Genomic DNA, 17,338 nt, shown 5'->3' on the forward strand with positions numbered 1-17,338 from the left:
CCAAAAATGAACCAATAGCGGAAAATATAGGATACAAAGTAGATTAACATGGTAAAAGTCAGTGTTTTTTGTATCTTAAAGCTACAGTAACATTTTAGTCAAAAAGTCGTGCATGCTTGGTTTTTCTTTTTTTTTTTTTTTTCTTTTTTTCTCTTTTTAGAAAAACATGAGTCTTTACTGTAAATGGGCTTGCATCTCAACAAACTTGTCTCTTATTTGGCCTGGAGGAGGGCCTCTTTCTGCTTGTTTCTGTGGAAATATTGTAAAGTTTTCCACAGTATGGCTCATAAATCATATGTATGTCCATGAAGAAAGTTCCGAAGTATAGTTTGAACTTTCTATTTCCATGCAGGTGACGTGCCATCCCCTAGAAAGTTACATAATGTGCTTGAACTAGGCCTAATATTCTTGTTATATTTGTTCGATTTTCATCATTTTTCATTAGGCCTAGTTATTTATCTTTATTTATTGTATATTTTTATGATCTGATGTATTGCAGAACTGAAATTTCACCACTGTGGGACTATTAGGCCTACAGGTTATTTTTATCTTTATTATTTGGAGTAAACACCAATGATTAAACTCAAATAAGGAAACACATTAGGCAAAAAAGACTACTATTTATAGGCTATTCATTCATTTTTAATTCAGTTCTTTCTTTTGGGAGTTTATCTCAAATCCCACAGGCTTGTCTCTGGATTAGTTGAGTACAAATCTTGTGACCAGATATTTGCCAAAGTGCACGGGGCTCATAACAGGAAAGTGTAATGGAGGAGCTGGAGACTCCTGACCCCACGGCTCTGGAGCGGCTGCGCTTCACCCACACGGCCTTGCAGCGACTCCCCGTAGACGAGCACTCAGACCGGGCAGGCTCCAGGACAGTCTCCAGGGCGTGCTTGTCCCTCCTCCGCGGTCTACAGCCTCTGCCCCGGCCCGAGCTGGTAGCGGTGTCCGGGTCTGCCTTAGAGCTGCTCGGTCTGACCTCGCAGCAGGTGCTCAGTGACCCTGGAGCCGCGGAGTATCTCAGCGGGTCACGACTTCTGCCCGGAGCAAAGGTGAGAGACAACTTTTTATCCACATGAGAGTATCTACCATTATCTTAAGGTGTAACTTTTCTGATGTAGGGTCCTGCTTGTCTCTCTGGAGATGTTTCTTCTTTAACTTAATTAACTTAACTGACTTGCATTCATTCAATCAAAAGTGTTTTAATTGCTCAAAAAACACTGGAAAACATATATTCTTACAGTGAGTGACACCACCTTTCCACAGATCTGACTTGTAACTTGGGCTGCTGGTGTAATCTGCATGGAAATATACGTTTAATGCGATGCTGTGGAGCATTCAAAGCAATGTAATATTAAACCTTTTCTTATTAAAATAAATGTTTAATAATAGTTTTGCTTAAACATTGAATCCAGAACAAGCAAAATATAAAATAATAACAGCTTCTATAGATGATCTGTATCCAGTAGGCAGCTCTATTACATATTTAATATGATCTCGTGGGCCAAATATAATTATATCTTGGGCCATATTTGGCCCCCGGGCCTGAGTTTGACATGTCTGATTTAAAGCTTAACAAAGTTTATTTTGGGATTTTTTAAGAAAAAATATAAATATATAGTATATATATATATATATATATATATATAATATAGAGCTTGTAGAACAGCTGGATATATAGTTTATTCTTTTATTTCATTTATATTTTTCTATGCCTTATTTCATGTTCAAAGTATATTTTATAAATTTTATATTTTATACATTGCAAAACTCAAATCAATAACAAAGTTGTTGTTTTTTTGAGAGAGAGAAATGCTGAATAAATGCATTATGTAACTAAAAAACAATTGTTTGAATAATCGTGTTTTTAATATTGACCAAAATAATTGTGATTTTTTCCATAATCAAGCAGTCGTATGCGACATTAAACATCATCTAGTATGTATTCATTACAGGTGTTTCTGTTGCTCAAAAATACAATAATTATTTCTAGGGGCGCCTCTCCACAGATCTGAACTGTAATGTAACCTATAGTTGTCTCCCTTCAGATAGACAGGTTTAGTCTCTACCATGGAACATTAGACACAGCAATAACATCTCCATGGAGACAAGCAGGTGATGATGGATCTGCACCAGAAAAGTTGAAGGTTTTGTCTCTAGTCTGATGAGTAACTGTACCTGTCTCTGTCTCTCTGTCCTGACCTCAGCTGGTGGCACACTGCTACAGCGGGCATCAGTTTGGGCAGTTTGCTGGGCAGCTTGGAGACGGAGCCGTCGTGTGTTTAGGAGAAGTCCAGGAGAAAGACCAGAGCTGGGAGATACAACTGAAGGGAGCAGGGACCACACCGTACTCCAGGTAAACTACGACTGTCACTGTGGAAATGTTGTGAGCTAATGAAATATTTCGCTTTCCAAAAAAAAAATCGACCTGAGCTGAATCATGCCTGAGCCAATCAGCAAAAGACCTGTAATCATGTCAATTGCATTGAGTGACTAAGTTATCAAATCCATAGTTAATTTGGGTTTGGAGAGCAGAGCGGAGAGAGTCTCTCAAAGTATAAAGACACTAGACGAGACAGAGACACCAAGCAAAAGCAGCAAGATAAGACAGAACAGAAAAGCATAATGCAAACCACTGTTCATTTTGGCAGTATAATTACAATAACTGAATAAATATTTATCTAAATGTTTGCTAATTCTTAAGGTATGATAAAATTAAACAGTATTTTAAACAAGAATAATAATACAACATATAATACAACTGGACTGCATGAAAACCTGCCTCTCACCATCACTATACAAGCTCAGTTATTTCTCATTCCTCAGGTTTAATCTTGCACAAGAGTCATGTGATTTATGTAGAAGCTCCTTATGGAATTAACACATTTGCTGCATTTCTGACTTCTGTTATCGAGCAGCTCAGGACTTGGTGCTTCTATCCCAGTCAAATCCACCAACCAAACCTAAAATACCTCACTTTTAATCTTTTCCTGTTTAATAAAATCAATTGGTCTTAATATTCTATGACTACGAGTGTAGAACATTCCTGCCTCTGGTTTTGATAAATCATAAAATAGCAGTAAATGAGTAAAAGAAATAAAAGACAACGAGAACCACACTAGAGCCCTGCACTCCGTGGGACCCGACGCAAAACAGTGCAACGCGGGACACATTTTGAAAGCTCATTGCGGCACGGGCAGGAGCGGGACTTCACAATGCAGGAGCGGATGGTGAGATAATAAACTACAGTCCCGCAAACTAAATATGAGAGTAAAGTAAAATATACAAATGATTAATGTTTGCCTGTCATACATCATTTGTGCTGGATATTTTATTTGGCATTAATAAAAACATTTTAAGCAGCCTAAACTTGTGGATATGGTCTTATCACACACACTTTTTAGACAATTCCTTTCCGCTTCTCCATGTTTGATGGAGCTTAAGAAAGGGAACGTCCCTGTCCCATGGGATTTGCGGGCGGGTGTGGGACTGAAAATTCTGTCCCGGGCAGACCTCTAGACCACACAAGTAGTGCACAGAGTAAAAGTGGATCTTAAAATGAGACTTAAAACACTCCACTGTGGGGGCTGTTCGGACGTGGTGGGGCAGAGCGTTCCAGAGTTTAGGGCGGACTACAGAGAAGGTCCTGTCCCCCTGGATTTTAAGACTCAGAGCATCAAAAATGAAAATTAAACTTGTAAAACATGTAAATAAGTAGTTTCCAGTGAATAGAGCATTTTCAAAACAGTAAAATGTAACACAGTGACCTAAATATGTTATGTGTCGTCAGTTAATACCCCATAAAAGTGTAATACTCCGTCTTTAACCACTTCTGTCGTTTGTGTTTCAGAGACGGGGACGGGAGGAAGGGTCTCCGCTCCAGTGTGCGTGAGTTCTTGTGCAGTGAAGCCATGGCCGCTCTGGGCGTCCCCACCACCCGCGCCGCCTCCGTCGTGACCTCTGACCTCCGCGTTCACAGGGACCCAAACAAAGACGGCCGCCGTGTGTCCGAACGCTGCGCCGTCGTCATGAGAGTCGCTCCGTCCTTTCTAAGGTATAAGCTTTTTTCTCTATTCTTTAACTATTTTCTTCATTATTTGTCTCCAAAACCAAAATGAAAAAAAAAAACAAAAAACAGATAACGATTTGTTTTTCAGTTTTCAATTTTGTGGTTAAATGAATAATCGAAAAACAGAAACATCTCCATGGAGACCCCCTAACTGAAAAGTTACGTAGAAAGAAGCACTATGTAACTTTTTGAGGAAGGGTACCAGCTTGTTTCTTGGTGATGTTGCTTTGCCAATGCTTTTAGAAAACTAGCTAGCCTATTATTATTATTAACTGACTGGACAAGAACTACACCAGGTCTAAACCAAGCCTTTAAAGATGCACTATGTAACTTTTTTAGAGAAGGATCCACCTTTTTTGTTTACATGGAGTTATGATTGGACAGACAATAAGGTGTTAGAATTTTCTGTAGTTACTCAGGGTATCTTTAAAGTTAGGTTCAAGAAACATAACTACTTTTTTGATCTAAATCAAAGTTTAATTCCTTTTGTTCGCATTGCCGGCAGTAAGTCAGACCTGTTCCCGGTGCATGTTGGACTCCGCCAGGGCTGCCCTTTGTCACCAGTTCTGTTCATTGTATTTGTGGACAGAATTTCTAGGTGCAGTCAGGGGCCGGAGGGGGTCCGGTTTGGGGACCACAGGATTTCATCTCTGCTGTTTGCAGACGATGTTGTCCTGTTGGCTTCATCGAACCAGGACCTGCAGCACTGGGGCGGTTTGCAGCCGAGTGTGAAGCGGCTGGGATGAAGATCAGCTCTTCTAAGTCTGAGGCCATGGTTCTCGACCGGAAAAAGGTGGCTTGCCCTCTCCGGGTGGGTGGGGAGTTTTTGCCTCAAGTGGAGGAGTTCAAGTATCTCGGGGTCTTGTTCACGAGTGAGGGGAGGACGGAACGTGAGATTGACAGGCGAATCGGTGCAGCTTCGGCAGTGATGCGGTCGCTGTATCGGACCGTTGTGGTGAAGTGGGAGCTGACCTGAAAGGCGAAGCTCTCGATTTACCGGTCAGTCTTCATTCCTACTCTCACCTCTGGTCATGAGCTCTGGGGAGTGACAGAAAGGACGAGATCGCGGATACAAGCGCTTGAAATGAGTTTCCTCCGCAGGGTGGCTGGGCGCTCCCTTAGAGATAGGGTGAGGAGCTCAGTCACACGGGAGGAGCTCGGAGTAGAGCCGCTGCTCCTCCACGTCAAGAGGAGCCAGTTGAGGTGGCTCGGGCATCTGTTCCTGGATGTCTCCTGGACTTCTCCCTCGGGAGGTGTTTTCGGGCATGTCCCACCGGGAGGAGGCCCCGGGGAAGACCCAGGACACGCTGGAGGGACTATGTCTCTGGTCTGGCCTGGGAACGCCTCGGGGAGGAGCTGGAGGACGTGTCTGGGGTGAAGGAAGTCTGGGAGTCCCTGCTTAGGCTGCTGCCCCCGCGACCCGTCCCCGGATAAGCGGAAGAAAATGGATGGATGGATGGGCTTGTCTCCATGGAAATATTATTGCTTTGTTTTGTATGATATGATGTCAAATGTACCTTTTTAAGTGTTTATAGCACAAAAATACTTTCAAAATCATGCATTTTTACAGTGAGTGGACTCACTTCTCCACAGGTCTGAGCTATAACTTGACTCACCTGCTTGTTTCCATGGAGACAGAGTTTATTGCCTGTGCCATAATGAAGATGAAGGGCGTAGGTTTGGTCTTAGCTTTGGTGGACATTATCAATGAAGTGATTAATAGATAATATTGTTTACTTTTCGTATTTGAAAAAACCAAGCAGCACGTCTTGATAAGAAAGGGTAAAATGGGATAAGAAGTTGTTTTATGAATTCTTTCCAAAAACACACAGAGTCTGGGCAGGTCCAAAATAAGTGAGAGGTGGTGTAATTTTTCAGTTTGTGTCCATTGTCCTTCTAAGATGATTGTTTAGTGGATAACAGCGATGTAGAAATTTGTAGCAGATTTCTCTTTGCTTGTTGGTGATGAGATATTTGTGAGTTCATGTCTGTACATTTTTCCATGGAACATTGTCAGTAGAGTCGGGGTCTCACAGTGCACGAGTAAGGCTCTGTTTGGGAGGTGCACTTGTGCTGACAGTCGCTCTTTTTCTGTGGCGACTCATTATGAGACAAGTTTAATTGAAGACGAAGCCGAGTAAGTTCTTTTTGTAAAGTTTTTCAAAGTTTGGTGCAGCATCTTCACTCACTCCTGCTCAAGACACCATCTTCAGGTGCGGCCCTGTCCTGACGCTTCCCCAGTTTAGGCTCCTGGCTCCACTAATGACATCACTCTGTTGCAGCCAATGAAATAGCGGCAGGAGTAACCCTGTTGTCATATCACTGAATACATCTCAGAACGTCTAATAAACAAAATGTGAACTAAAATCTGTTCAAGTAATACTATTTAGTTTGGAAAAATATTGGAATAAATTTATATTTTTGTTTATTAAAATAAAATGTCAAATATTGGTTGGGACTATTTTGTCTTCCCCAAATATTGGTTGTGACTTGCCCCCACTGTGCCTACACAAACCTACGCCCTTGATGAAGAATATCCAGGAAAAGCAATAACATTTCCAAGGTGACCTCTTGATCTCTCCACCACAAAGGTTACACAGTGCCTCTTTAAATTGTTGTATTATTATTTATTTCTCACATCTTCTCTTTCCTGCACAGGTTTGGTTCTTTTGAGATCTTTCTTCCTCGTGACGAGTTCTCAGGTCTTGAAGGTCCCAGTGCCGGTCTTTATGAACTCCGAGCTCAGCTTTTGGATTACGTCATTGAACAATTTTACCCCGAAATTCACCGAATCGGAGACCGCAAACAGAGGAACATGGCTTTCTTCAGAGAGGTATCGGGAATAGTGATCATAATAAATACATAAAACAACAGGTCTCCCCATTCCTAATATTATTTTTATCATCATTTCCTTTCATCATGTTTTACTTTTACTTCTTAAAGCATCATTTTAAAGTTTTTTTTCCCTTTCTTTTCTTATCTGAATTTTTCTAGTACAGAAAAGTATTTTAGTTCACTACTAGCAAATTCTAGATCATAAACACAACTTCGTCTGATATATTTGTTTGTTTTTGTTGGACCGTTATATTCCTGTGATGTGCTGCAGGTGGTGGAGCGGACTGCGCGCCTCGTGGCTCAGTGGCAGAGTCTGGGCTTCTGTCACGGAGTTTTAACACAGACAACATGAGCATCCTCGGACTCACGCTGGACTATGGGCCCTTCGCTTTCATGGACAGGTCAGTAAAATAACACTGCATTTAATGACATTTAATTACAGCTGCTATGACGGATTTGATTTTTCTTCTGCTGTTTTTATCTTTTGTATGTGAAGCACTTTGTGACCTATGTCTGTGAAAAACACTTTATAAATAAACTTTACTTACTTACTTACTATGGGCCTTAGGGTGCATCATTTGCCCCAGTGTCAGAAATTCAACTTGTGCCCAATTTTAAAAAGTGACAATACAAATTAAAAGAAAAGCTGTGGAATATTTGCTCAATTGAATAATTTCTACTGGGTCCACCAACCCTCTTAAGTTCCATCCAAACGTTGTCCATAAGGCTCTGCAGAAAAATCAGTTTTTCTTAAATAACGTTAAAATGAATACATTTAGGGCCATGGTGTCAATGAAAGTTCAATATAAATGTTGCTATTGTGCATCTTTTTAAAAATTTTATATCTCTATCTTCATAATTTTCTAAGATATGACAATTTTGTCAAGGTTTTTTTCATAATTATCCAATATCCACAAAGGCCAAATATGAAATGAGAGACATAAAGTTTGTTGTTTCTGTAGTGATCATAAACTGTATAAAAAAGTGGAGTAAGTGAGTGTCACGTCACCAGAGCGTCTCAATGACAGGTACAGCTCAGGGTTTGGTAAACCCAAGTTTCCAGAACGGATATGGATGTTATTAAAGAAAAAAAATATTTTTAGCTCAGATTTAAGGCTTCTGCAGTACTAAACTTCAGAGGCTTGGTGGACCCAGTAAACATCAATAGAATTTCATGAAATTTCTCACAGAAGTTTACATTGGCAGGTGCAAAAAAAATGACACTAGGTACAGATTGATTTTCAATTTTTTTTCTAAAAAGTTGGGTAAATGATGTATCCTAATGGTGATTAGGGTTTACATTTGTCACTGTTGGGTCCCGGTTTGAGCCCAGTTTAGTCCTGATGGGAGATCTGGCTTGGTCTTTTCTAGTCCTGGTTCAGTTCTTGTCTAGTCCAGGACTAGTCGAGAAATTAGTCCAAGTTAGTCCCAATTTTCACCTTATGGCTCACCATAAAACAATACAGTGTTAAAAAAAAAAATAATAATACAAAAATATGCCACCTTTTTGTCTCTGTGCTTTGCCTGTAATGTTCCACAGTATTGCATTAAATTTATCTAACCCCATGAGGACATGCAGGTGACCACAACAGGCTAAGTTACAGATGAGTTCTGTGGAGAGGTAAACCTGCACAAAGTAAGAATATAAGTTTTCAAAATATTTTAAGCACTAAGATAGATATGTTTAATGCTCCACTGTGGAACCTGTGGAACTATATACAAGCTGAAAAGAGAGTTAACTTGTCTTAGATTAAAAAACAGTTTTTAATAGCTCAATTCAAACTAAGAAATCAGAAATCTCAATAGATGCGAGTGAAAATGTGATAAACTTACTTTAAATTACATGTAACCCCTCTAGGTATGACCCAGACTTCGTGTCCAATGCTTCGGACACCAGGGGGCGCTACTCGTTCTCGTCCCAGCCGTCCGTGTGTCAGTGGAACTTGGCTCGACTGGCTGAAGCTCTGGGGTCCGAGCTGATTCCTCCAGAGGCAGGGGGCGTCCTGGATGAGTTCATGCCCAGGTACGAGGCTCTTTACCTGGAGAACATGAGGAGGAAGCTGGGCCTGAGGAGAGACGAGCCGGAGGACGCAGAGCTGATCTCAGACCTGCTGCAGCTCATGCACAACACCGGTAAAAACTACTGGGTTTCTGTGGGTTCTAGTTGTGGGCAGTGATCATTTTGAAGAAAGGGTCTATAGAATTTTCTGGCATGAATATTTGAAAGTATTTTTTTTGTATATTACCGATCTGTGTCGCCAGCAGAGGTGAGAGCAAGTCGTTGTTTTTCAAGTCTCAAGTAAATCTGAAGTCTTTGACCTCAAGTCCAAGTCAAAAATCCCAAGACAAAGCAAGTCCAGGTCATATCTCAAGTCACTGGCCCATAAGTCCAAGTCAAGTCCAAGTCGACTGCTTTGAGCTTCAAGTCATTTCAAGCCTTTAAACCAAAAAAGTACCAAATATAGCTTAGAGTTTTGCTATTTATATGACTTTTAAACTAAATTATACCTAAAAAGTCATGGTATATGAATATTTATAAAAGAGTTGTAGAAAAGCAATTTTTTCCTTTTTAAATGCCTTGACAAGAGTGTGAATTATTGCAGTCAGAATAAAAACAATTAAGATTTGAGAGTGCTTAATAACAGTTATTTTATCAGGTAGTCTGCACTGAAATGAAAGGATCATGTTCTGTGTAGTTCCCTCTGTTTTACTGTATTGTACTGTATATTACTGTAGTACATTTGAGGTTACCACATCACAGTACTTCAAGTACATCCAAATAACAAACAGAAGTGGAAGCGACATGTTCCAGTTTGTTCCTGTAAAATTAATCACCACATTTATCAAGTGAAAAGAGAAAGGTATTTTCTAAAAACATATATTATATAGTCACAGGGCTCAAGTCTGAGTCAAGTCCCAAGTCACTGACCTTCAAGTTTTTGTCTATTTTATAAAGTTAAGTCTCAAGTCCTAAAAATAGTGACTCTAGTCTGACTCGAGTCCATGTCACGACTTGCAAGTCCCCATCTCTGCTTGCCAGATATCAGGAAAAAAAAAAAATCAAATCAATTACTTTTACTGATAATAAGAATTGTAATGTTGAGATATTCTTAGTTAAATTGGACATGACTGAGAGTTTGTTGATGTTGTCATTTGAAAGCAGAAAGCAGAATGAGCCTCACTTGAGTTTCAGTGCTCCACTTGTTTTAAACCTAAAATGTCTCTCTCTGATCTGAACGGTCTCTACCTAAACCCCAGAACCTGCAGACAGTCATGAGTCAGTGCTAGTGCAGCCTCTGCAGCTCAGGGAGGAAATTCTGGAGGTTCTGAGCTTCACATGAGCTCTGTCCATTTACTGAGAATGAAACAAATATGGAAGTGTGCTCTGTCTGCAGGTTAAGGCTCTGGAGACACAGATTCAGTTGTGATTGAAGTGTATTTTTTAAACAAAGAGCACAGGCCACATGCCCAACCTTTAATCTGATATTCTCATTTTGATACAGCTTCATGTGACTTGTACTTGAGCTTATTCTGAGTCTGTTAAATGTCTCAAAATGACTGAGCTATGCTAAAAAAAAAAAAAGAATAAATAAAAAATGTTTTGAAAATTAATTGAAAATATTATTTACTGATTATGGATTTTGGGAAATGTTTTATAGGAGCAGACTTCACCAATACTTTCTGTTTGCTGAGCCTGGTGCCATGGCCTGCACCAGAACAGAGTCATGAGTACCCAAAGGAGACAGAGCACCCAGAGAAGACAGAGCACCCAGGGGAGACAGAGCACCCAGTGGTGGAGCAGATTCTTCAGCAGTGCGCGTCCGTCCAAGAGCTGAAGGTGTTCAACCAGCCCACTATGGACCAACGGTGAGAGGGGAACAGTGGAGAACTACTGATAACATGATAACATGATACATCACGCTGGGGGTGTTCTATGTGTGTCTGTATGGAGGAATGTTCAGCAGTTACCATGGTGACACAACGCACACATTAGCAGCCATCGTCCTGTTTAGGTGTTTGACTTTCAACAAAAATGGTGAGAGTGGTGAGAATGAAAAACTGTTGGTTAATGCTTGTGACTATGATGTTACTTGAGAGGGACTGAACTTTAGTTTCACTTAGGTCAGTTCTTTCTGGTCAGATTGTTTAAAATTAAGCTCAGATTAAAGTCTAACAAGCAGATGGAGCAGTGCTTACATTTACATCACACCCTGACATCAGCTGCAAAGGCTGTAAACTCGAATAAAGAAATTTAATACAATAGACATTAAGTATTTTAATAGTAGTAAGTCATGCTTTTTAATGCCACGATACATTTCTACAGTGCAGCTTGTGGAGACATATGCTTAACCCTATTTTTTATTGTTGTTTGTAGAGAATTGGCCATGATTCTGTCCCTGGCGCAGTCAAACCCGAGCATGTTTATGCTGATCGCCGAGCAGCCGGAGGTTTGTGCTCAGCTCCAGAGGATGTGGAGACTGAGGGAGCTGCTTCAGACGGACGATGAAGAGTTAAAGGAAAAACAACGAGAAGACTGGACTCGCTGGGTCCACAGATACAGGTCAGGAGACGTGCGGCCCAGCTCAGGACCAACCAGTATCTCTTCAACCCTTTCCAAGTAGCTCGCCAAGGGATTTCTGAATCACACGTATTGTGCTGAATAAGTAAAATTTGATGGATTAAATGCCTGTTATCATGTATCATTGATGCCTAAATTTGTACACTAATAAATGGATAATGGTTTATATTTTATAGGTATCTAACCGCACCCCAATTTACTCAATTTATTGTGACCGCTAAAACTAGGAAGAAGGAAAAAGGTTGGAGACCCCTGCTCTAGAGTGTGATGATGTAAAACTTCCAAGTGGAGACAAGAGCCAGTTTTCTGCAGTGGAGGACGAAGTACTAGAGTTAGAGTATTTATTTATAGAGTATTTTGTAACTTGTTATATACCAAAGTAATAGTATCACATGAAAAAAATCTACTGAAGTAAAAATATTGAAGCACTTGTTTAAAATGTACTTAAAAAGTAACAAGTAGGAGTATTTTGAGCAGATTTTGGGGTCTCATAATGCTTAAAATGTAGAGATTTTATGCTGAATTTTGTTCAAGAAAAATAATTTAATTACATTTGTTTCTATCTGTTTTTAGACACGTCATCGATAACATCAAGAATCACATAACACCACTTAAAAAATCCCCACGACACCAATGAGCACATAGCTAAACTGGTAGCTGCTACGTTCCTAATAGGAAGCGAACATGGGGTGGGGGCTTCCAGCTCCATCGACTCTGTTTTAAATGACTTAACGTAAAAAAAATAAATTCACCACTCCCTCGTTAGTTTGGTCTTAAAATGTTCATATTAACCCACTCTACATTTCGCTGTTTTATCTGTAAATAAATTCCTTTGCTTAATGGCCCTGGCTCTAAATTCGGCCCATAATTTGCGGCCTCGATGAGCTTAATTTGACTGGAGCCGAATGCTGTGGGTGACGTCACACTCCCTTAGTCCTCTTCAGGTGTGACTTAGTGATAAGGAATAGCAGTGAATCCACTTTTTGGGTTTTTAAACATATAATTATTTTTAGACAATGATTTCTCTTAAAAATAATCTGATTAAACATTAGTGACCTTTACCTGGCACATATGCATTAAATTATATTGCTTTAACTAGAATGTTCCACAGTATGGCATTAACAGCACGTAGGACGCCTATGAAAAGACAACAAATCTTACAGTATGAAATAAAAACACGCATTTCATTGGCAACCAGTTGGCAAACCCTTCACCACAAAGTCACGTTTAATGTTAAAGAAACACTTGTGTTCATTCTATGTGTGTTGTAACAGGAAGCGTCTGGCTCAAGAGCACAAGGGCACAGTGGAGGTGCCTGTTGTTATGGAGGAGAGACTGAAGATGATGAAGAAGTCAAACCCTCGAGTGGTCCTCAGAAACTACCTGTGCCACAGAGCGGTTCAGGCGGCCGAGAGCGGAGACTACACAGAGGTCAGAGAGGGGCTGGTCTGTCGGGGGTGGCAGGTGCAATATGTGAATCCATGGAAATACAGAGTTAAAACAATAGTTTGGAACATTCTCCATGAAGATAGATACATGTTATGGCATAGTGTGGAATATTATATCCAAAGGAACGACATTTTAATGTCCTCTTCCAGGCCAAATAAGAGTCATGTTTGTGGTGCAAAACCGCTCAGTGGAAGAAACTATGCTGGGGTTGGGAGGTATTCAAATTTTGATACCATTAAACCTTCTGCATGTTACTGGGGTATACAATATTACCGTATTACCAAAATGTTTTAGTATGACTTTGGTAAACTACAAAGCTGCACCGCTGTACGGTCTATGTGTATCTCAGATTTATAATCTCTGAAAAGTTTCACATGAACCGTGTCCTTTAGTCTGACAGAAGCTGAACCGCATCAGCGACACAAAGAGCACTAATAGATTATGCAAATAAGCCATGTGGTTTTAAGTTTAGTTTCTGTAAAACGTAAACAAATATGGCCTGAAGCTAAAATGATACAAATTGCAGAAGTTCTAGTATTTTTTTGGGGGGAACAAATCTGTTGTGGACTTGCCATCTTGTCTTGGTTTCCCTTATGAGAACGAAACTAATCAAATGTCGTCTCCCCACACAGTTAAAAGAAACATTACAGACACTATTATTTTTAACTCGTGATAGAATTAAATTGAAAATACAACCACACATTCATTTGTGCTGAGCAAACAAATTTAGGGATCAATAAATTATAATATTATATAAGGTCCCTTTTTTTAATGATTCTAATGAAACTGATACCGTTGCTACTTTTTGATACCGTGGGACACCATAATACCGTATTACCGCCCAACCCTAACCTATGCTTTTCTATCTTTTTCCGTGTAATAAACTCAACCAAATCGAAAAAAAAAAAAAAAATCCTTTATTTTAGTCATTTTTTTAGTCAGAGTTAAAACTTTTTAAACTCATTTTAAAGAGATAGTTTGGAATCTTGGACATAGGACCTCATTTCCTCGTGATCCAGAGTGTTGGAGACGTGTGGAGACACTTTTTAAAATATTCCATCCAGTCCTTGTATTTGCAGAGGTCACTGGTGTTAGACTAGTGCATGTCAATGGTCATAGTTTATCCTGCCACTAAAAACAGTCTTACCCACTCCACAAAACACCTGAAGAAAATCTATTATTACACCAGACTGTCCATGTGAATGTCTTCCTTAATGAATCCTTCTTAATCTTTTATTCCAGGTGAAGAGGCTGCTGCACCTTCTGGAGGCTCCTTTCTCAGACTCTGGGGGGACAGACTGTTTTGGTCCTGACAGTAAACCTCCATCCTGGGCTCAGAACGTACAGGTCACATGATCGTCATAGCCCCGCCCACAAACCTGTTTAAAGTGAAAACTAAACACCTAAACCACAACAAACAGAGCTGCTAAACTGGGAAGTACATGGACTAAAGGGGAGAGTGAGAGGGAGAAGGGGCGAGGTCTGGAGGACTAAAGGGGAGAAGGAGAGGGAGAAGGGGCGGGGTCTGGAGGAATAAAGGGGAGAGTGAGGGGGATTAGGGGCAGGGTCTGGAGGACTAAAGGGGAGAGTGAGGAGGGGCAGGGTCTGGAGGACTAAAGGGGAGAGTGAGGGGCGATGTCTGCAGGACTAAAGGGGAGAGTGAGGAGGGAGGAGGGGCAGGGTCTGGAGGACTAAAGGGGAGAGTGAGGGGCAATGTCTGGAGGACTAAATGGGAGAGTGAGGGGCGATGTCTGCAGGACTAAAGGGGAGAGGGAGGAGGGAGGAGGGGCAGGGTCTGGAGGACTAAAGGGGAGAGTGAGGGGTGAGGTCTGGAGGACTAAAGGGGAGAGTGAGGAGGAGGGGTAGGGTCTGGAGGACTAAAGGGGAGAGTGAGGAGGGGACAGGGTCTGGAGGACTAAAGGGAGAGTGAGAGGGAAGGAGGCGCGGTGTCTGGCGGACTAAAGGGGGAGAGTGAGTGGAGTCTGGAGGACTTAACAGGAGAGTGAGGGGGGTCTGGAGGACTAAAGGGGAGAAAGGGGAGGTTCTAGAGGACTTAAGAGGAGAATGAGGGAGGAGGAGGAGGAGTGAGGTCTGGAGGACTAAAGGGGAGAGTGACGGGGGGTCTGGATGACTTAAGGGGAGAGTGAGGGAGGAGGAGGAGCGGGGTCTGGAGGACTAAAGGGGAGAAGGAGATTGAGAAGGGGCGGGGTCTGGAGGACTAAAGAGGAAAGGGAGGAGTGGGATCTGGAGGACAAAAAGGTAGAGTGAGTGGGGGGTCTAGAGGACTAAAGGGATGAGTGAGGGGGAGGAGGGGCGGGGTCTGGAGGTATAAGGAACAATGTGATTGGTCTAACAGGTATCCACACTACATAACCAAGTATGTAATCAGGGCAGTCCTGGGTGATATCATGTAGTACTTGACATGACTTGACTCTTGACTCTTTTTGACTATTTTGAGCACAAAGCTGCAAATTTCCCTAATTTGCTCTAAAATTGTCACAAAAAATGACATGGGACTGTGGATAATGGCATTAAAACACCATGTAGCCAGTTTAGTAGCCAAAAAAAAAAAAAAGTTGATTTAGTGTTTAGTTTCACTTTAAAGGGGCGGCTTGTCCTTGTGCAGTGACACCCAGAGCTCACTGAAAACACATGAATCCCTCATGTGGGTTTGTGTTTGTGTGAATGATGGAAAATGAAGGCGCAGATTTCTAGTCTTTTTGACCTGTCTGAGCCCGAAACTCCGGGAGCACTCACATTCAGATCTCAACATTTTTGGACAGATTTTCAATTAGTTTCTCATTAATACTTTGCATCTGATGTCAACCACATTCTCTGGAGGTGTGATGTTAACTGAGGGGGCTGCTCTGTCTGAAGCTCTGTTACTACAGTCAGCCTTTAATCTGAGCTTTGTTTTAACACAATCTGAAGACCAGAAAGAACAGACTTACCGTATTTTTCGGACTATAAGTCACACTTTTTTCATGGTTTGGGTGGTCCTGCGACTTATACTCCAGTACACCTCCACCTCAAAGCAAAAGGCTCTATTCATGCTTCCCGGAAGACATTTGGAAACATGCGGATGACGACTTCCAGTGTAGTTCCCGACACTGGGCATGTGATTAAACCGTGGATTCAGCCAAAGCTTTCCAAGGGGGATGGGACTCTAATTGCATCTTTAATGTCACTTACAGGCAGCTGGTTGTGTTGTACACCTGTAGCATGTTGTATTGTGCTGAAAACAAAAGAACCACTTGAGTAATTTCTCACTGCTTCCTTCATGCACAAGTTTAATACAATGAAGAGAAGGAGCGCTAAATCCCCCAAGTGGTGCGCGAAGGCATTACCAATCACCAGATCAGCGAATCCCAGGCTAAGCAGTCGATAACAGATGTGATGGATGCTACTGTAAAATAAACTAAAATAAATGTTTTAATAAACTTTTAACTCTTTTTTTTTTTTTTTTTACTGTTTTTAAGACTTATTTAAATTTATATTTATTACAAACCTTTTTACTGTTTTTAACTTATTAACATGAAATCTCATGAATTGTATCACTGCAACTAGGCACAGAGCATAACATTAGGGGCATATAGTACCATTCTAACCTATCACAGTTGTAACTGTTGATTTGCCGAACATAATGGAACTCTACAGTGACATCATTTTTTGTTTTTTATTTATTGAATTAAACAAATTATTATACACACATTAATAGAAATCTAGGTGAAGAAAGCTGGGCCATTTTCTCAGATTTACTACTGCCAATAGAGCTCACCAAAAATCCTCATCTGTTTTGAAACATCTTCTGGTTTTGTGATGTAAGAGTGAACAGAGCGTATTATGAGGAAGAAATGTTATGGAATGTGCTCAAACCACCTTATCAACACCTCCTCCCATTAGATCTCAGAAACTCTGCAGGCCCTTAGGCAAGACACTTCACCGACATTGCCTAGTATGAAAATGGTGTGCACGTGAATTATGGTCGTGGTCGGAGGGGCTGATGGTGCAGATTGGCAGCCTCGCTTCCGTCAGTTTGCCCCAGGGCAGCTGTGTACAACAACTATGATAGTGTCTTACCACCAGCAGGTCTGGGGTGAATGAATAATGCTCTGTAAAAGCGTCTTTGTGGCATATGTCTGTGAAAAGTGGTATATAAATAAAAACTTACATCGGTTTCAAGACAGGAAATACACAGTGGAACATCACACGTAATATACCGCTTAGTATCAGACAGTTTGATTTGATCTTGAATGTCTTTTTCAAGCTATATATATGTTTCTCTTACTTTTTACTTTTTGAAAATTTAGTTGAACATTTCTTACTCTCCATTAGAATTATGGAGAAAAAAAAAAACATGAGCTAGTCATTCATGTACTGATTTCAAAATAAATAAATACACT

At 40.8% G+C, this 17,338-nt stretch overlaps 1 protein-coding gene across 1 annotated transcript; it reads left to right on the forward strand.

Moving 5' to 3' along the window:
• The first annotated feature begins 767 nt into the window (after nt 1–767).
• selenoo2 (selenoprotein O2) lies at nt 768–14,291 on the forward strand. Its single transcript, XM_055153777.1, is given in 11 exon segments — nt 768–1,055; nt 2,211–2,359; nt 3,854–4,057; nt 6,731–6,905; nt 7,179–7,239; nt 7,242–7,308; nt 8,766–9,040; nt 10,567–10,774; nt 11,283–11,468; nt 12,761–12,917; nt 14,178–14,291. Coding segments are annotated over 11 exon segments (1,884 nt in total).
• Nucleotides 14,292–17,338: the final 3,047 nt, after the last annotated feature.

The sequence above is a fragment of the Boleophthalmus pectinirostris genome, unplaced genomic scaffold, assembly GCF_026225935.1.
Source record: "Boleophthalmus pectinirostris isolate CB_2022bp ecotype Guang Dong unplaced genomic scaffold, ASM2622593v1 HiC_scaffold_18, whole genome shotgun sequence".
Classification (NCBI taxonomy): domain Eukaryota; kingdom Metazoa; phylum Chordata; class Actinopteri; order Gobiiformes; family Gobiidae; genus Boleophthalmus; species Boleophthalmus pectinirostris.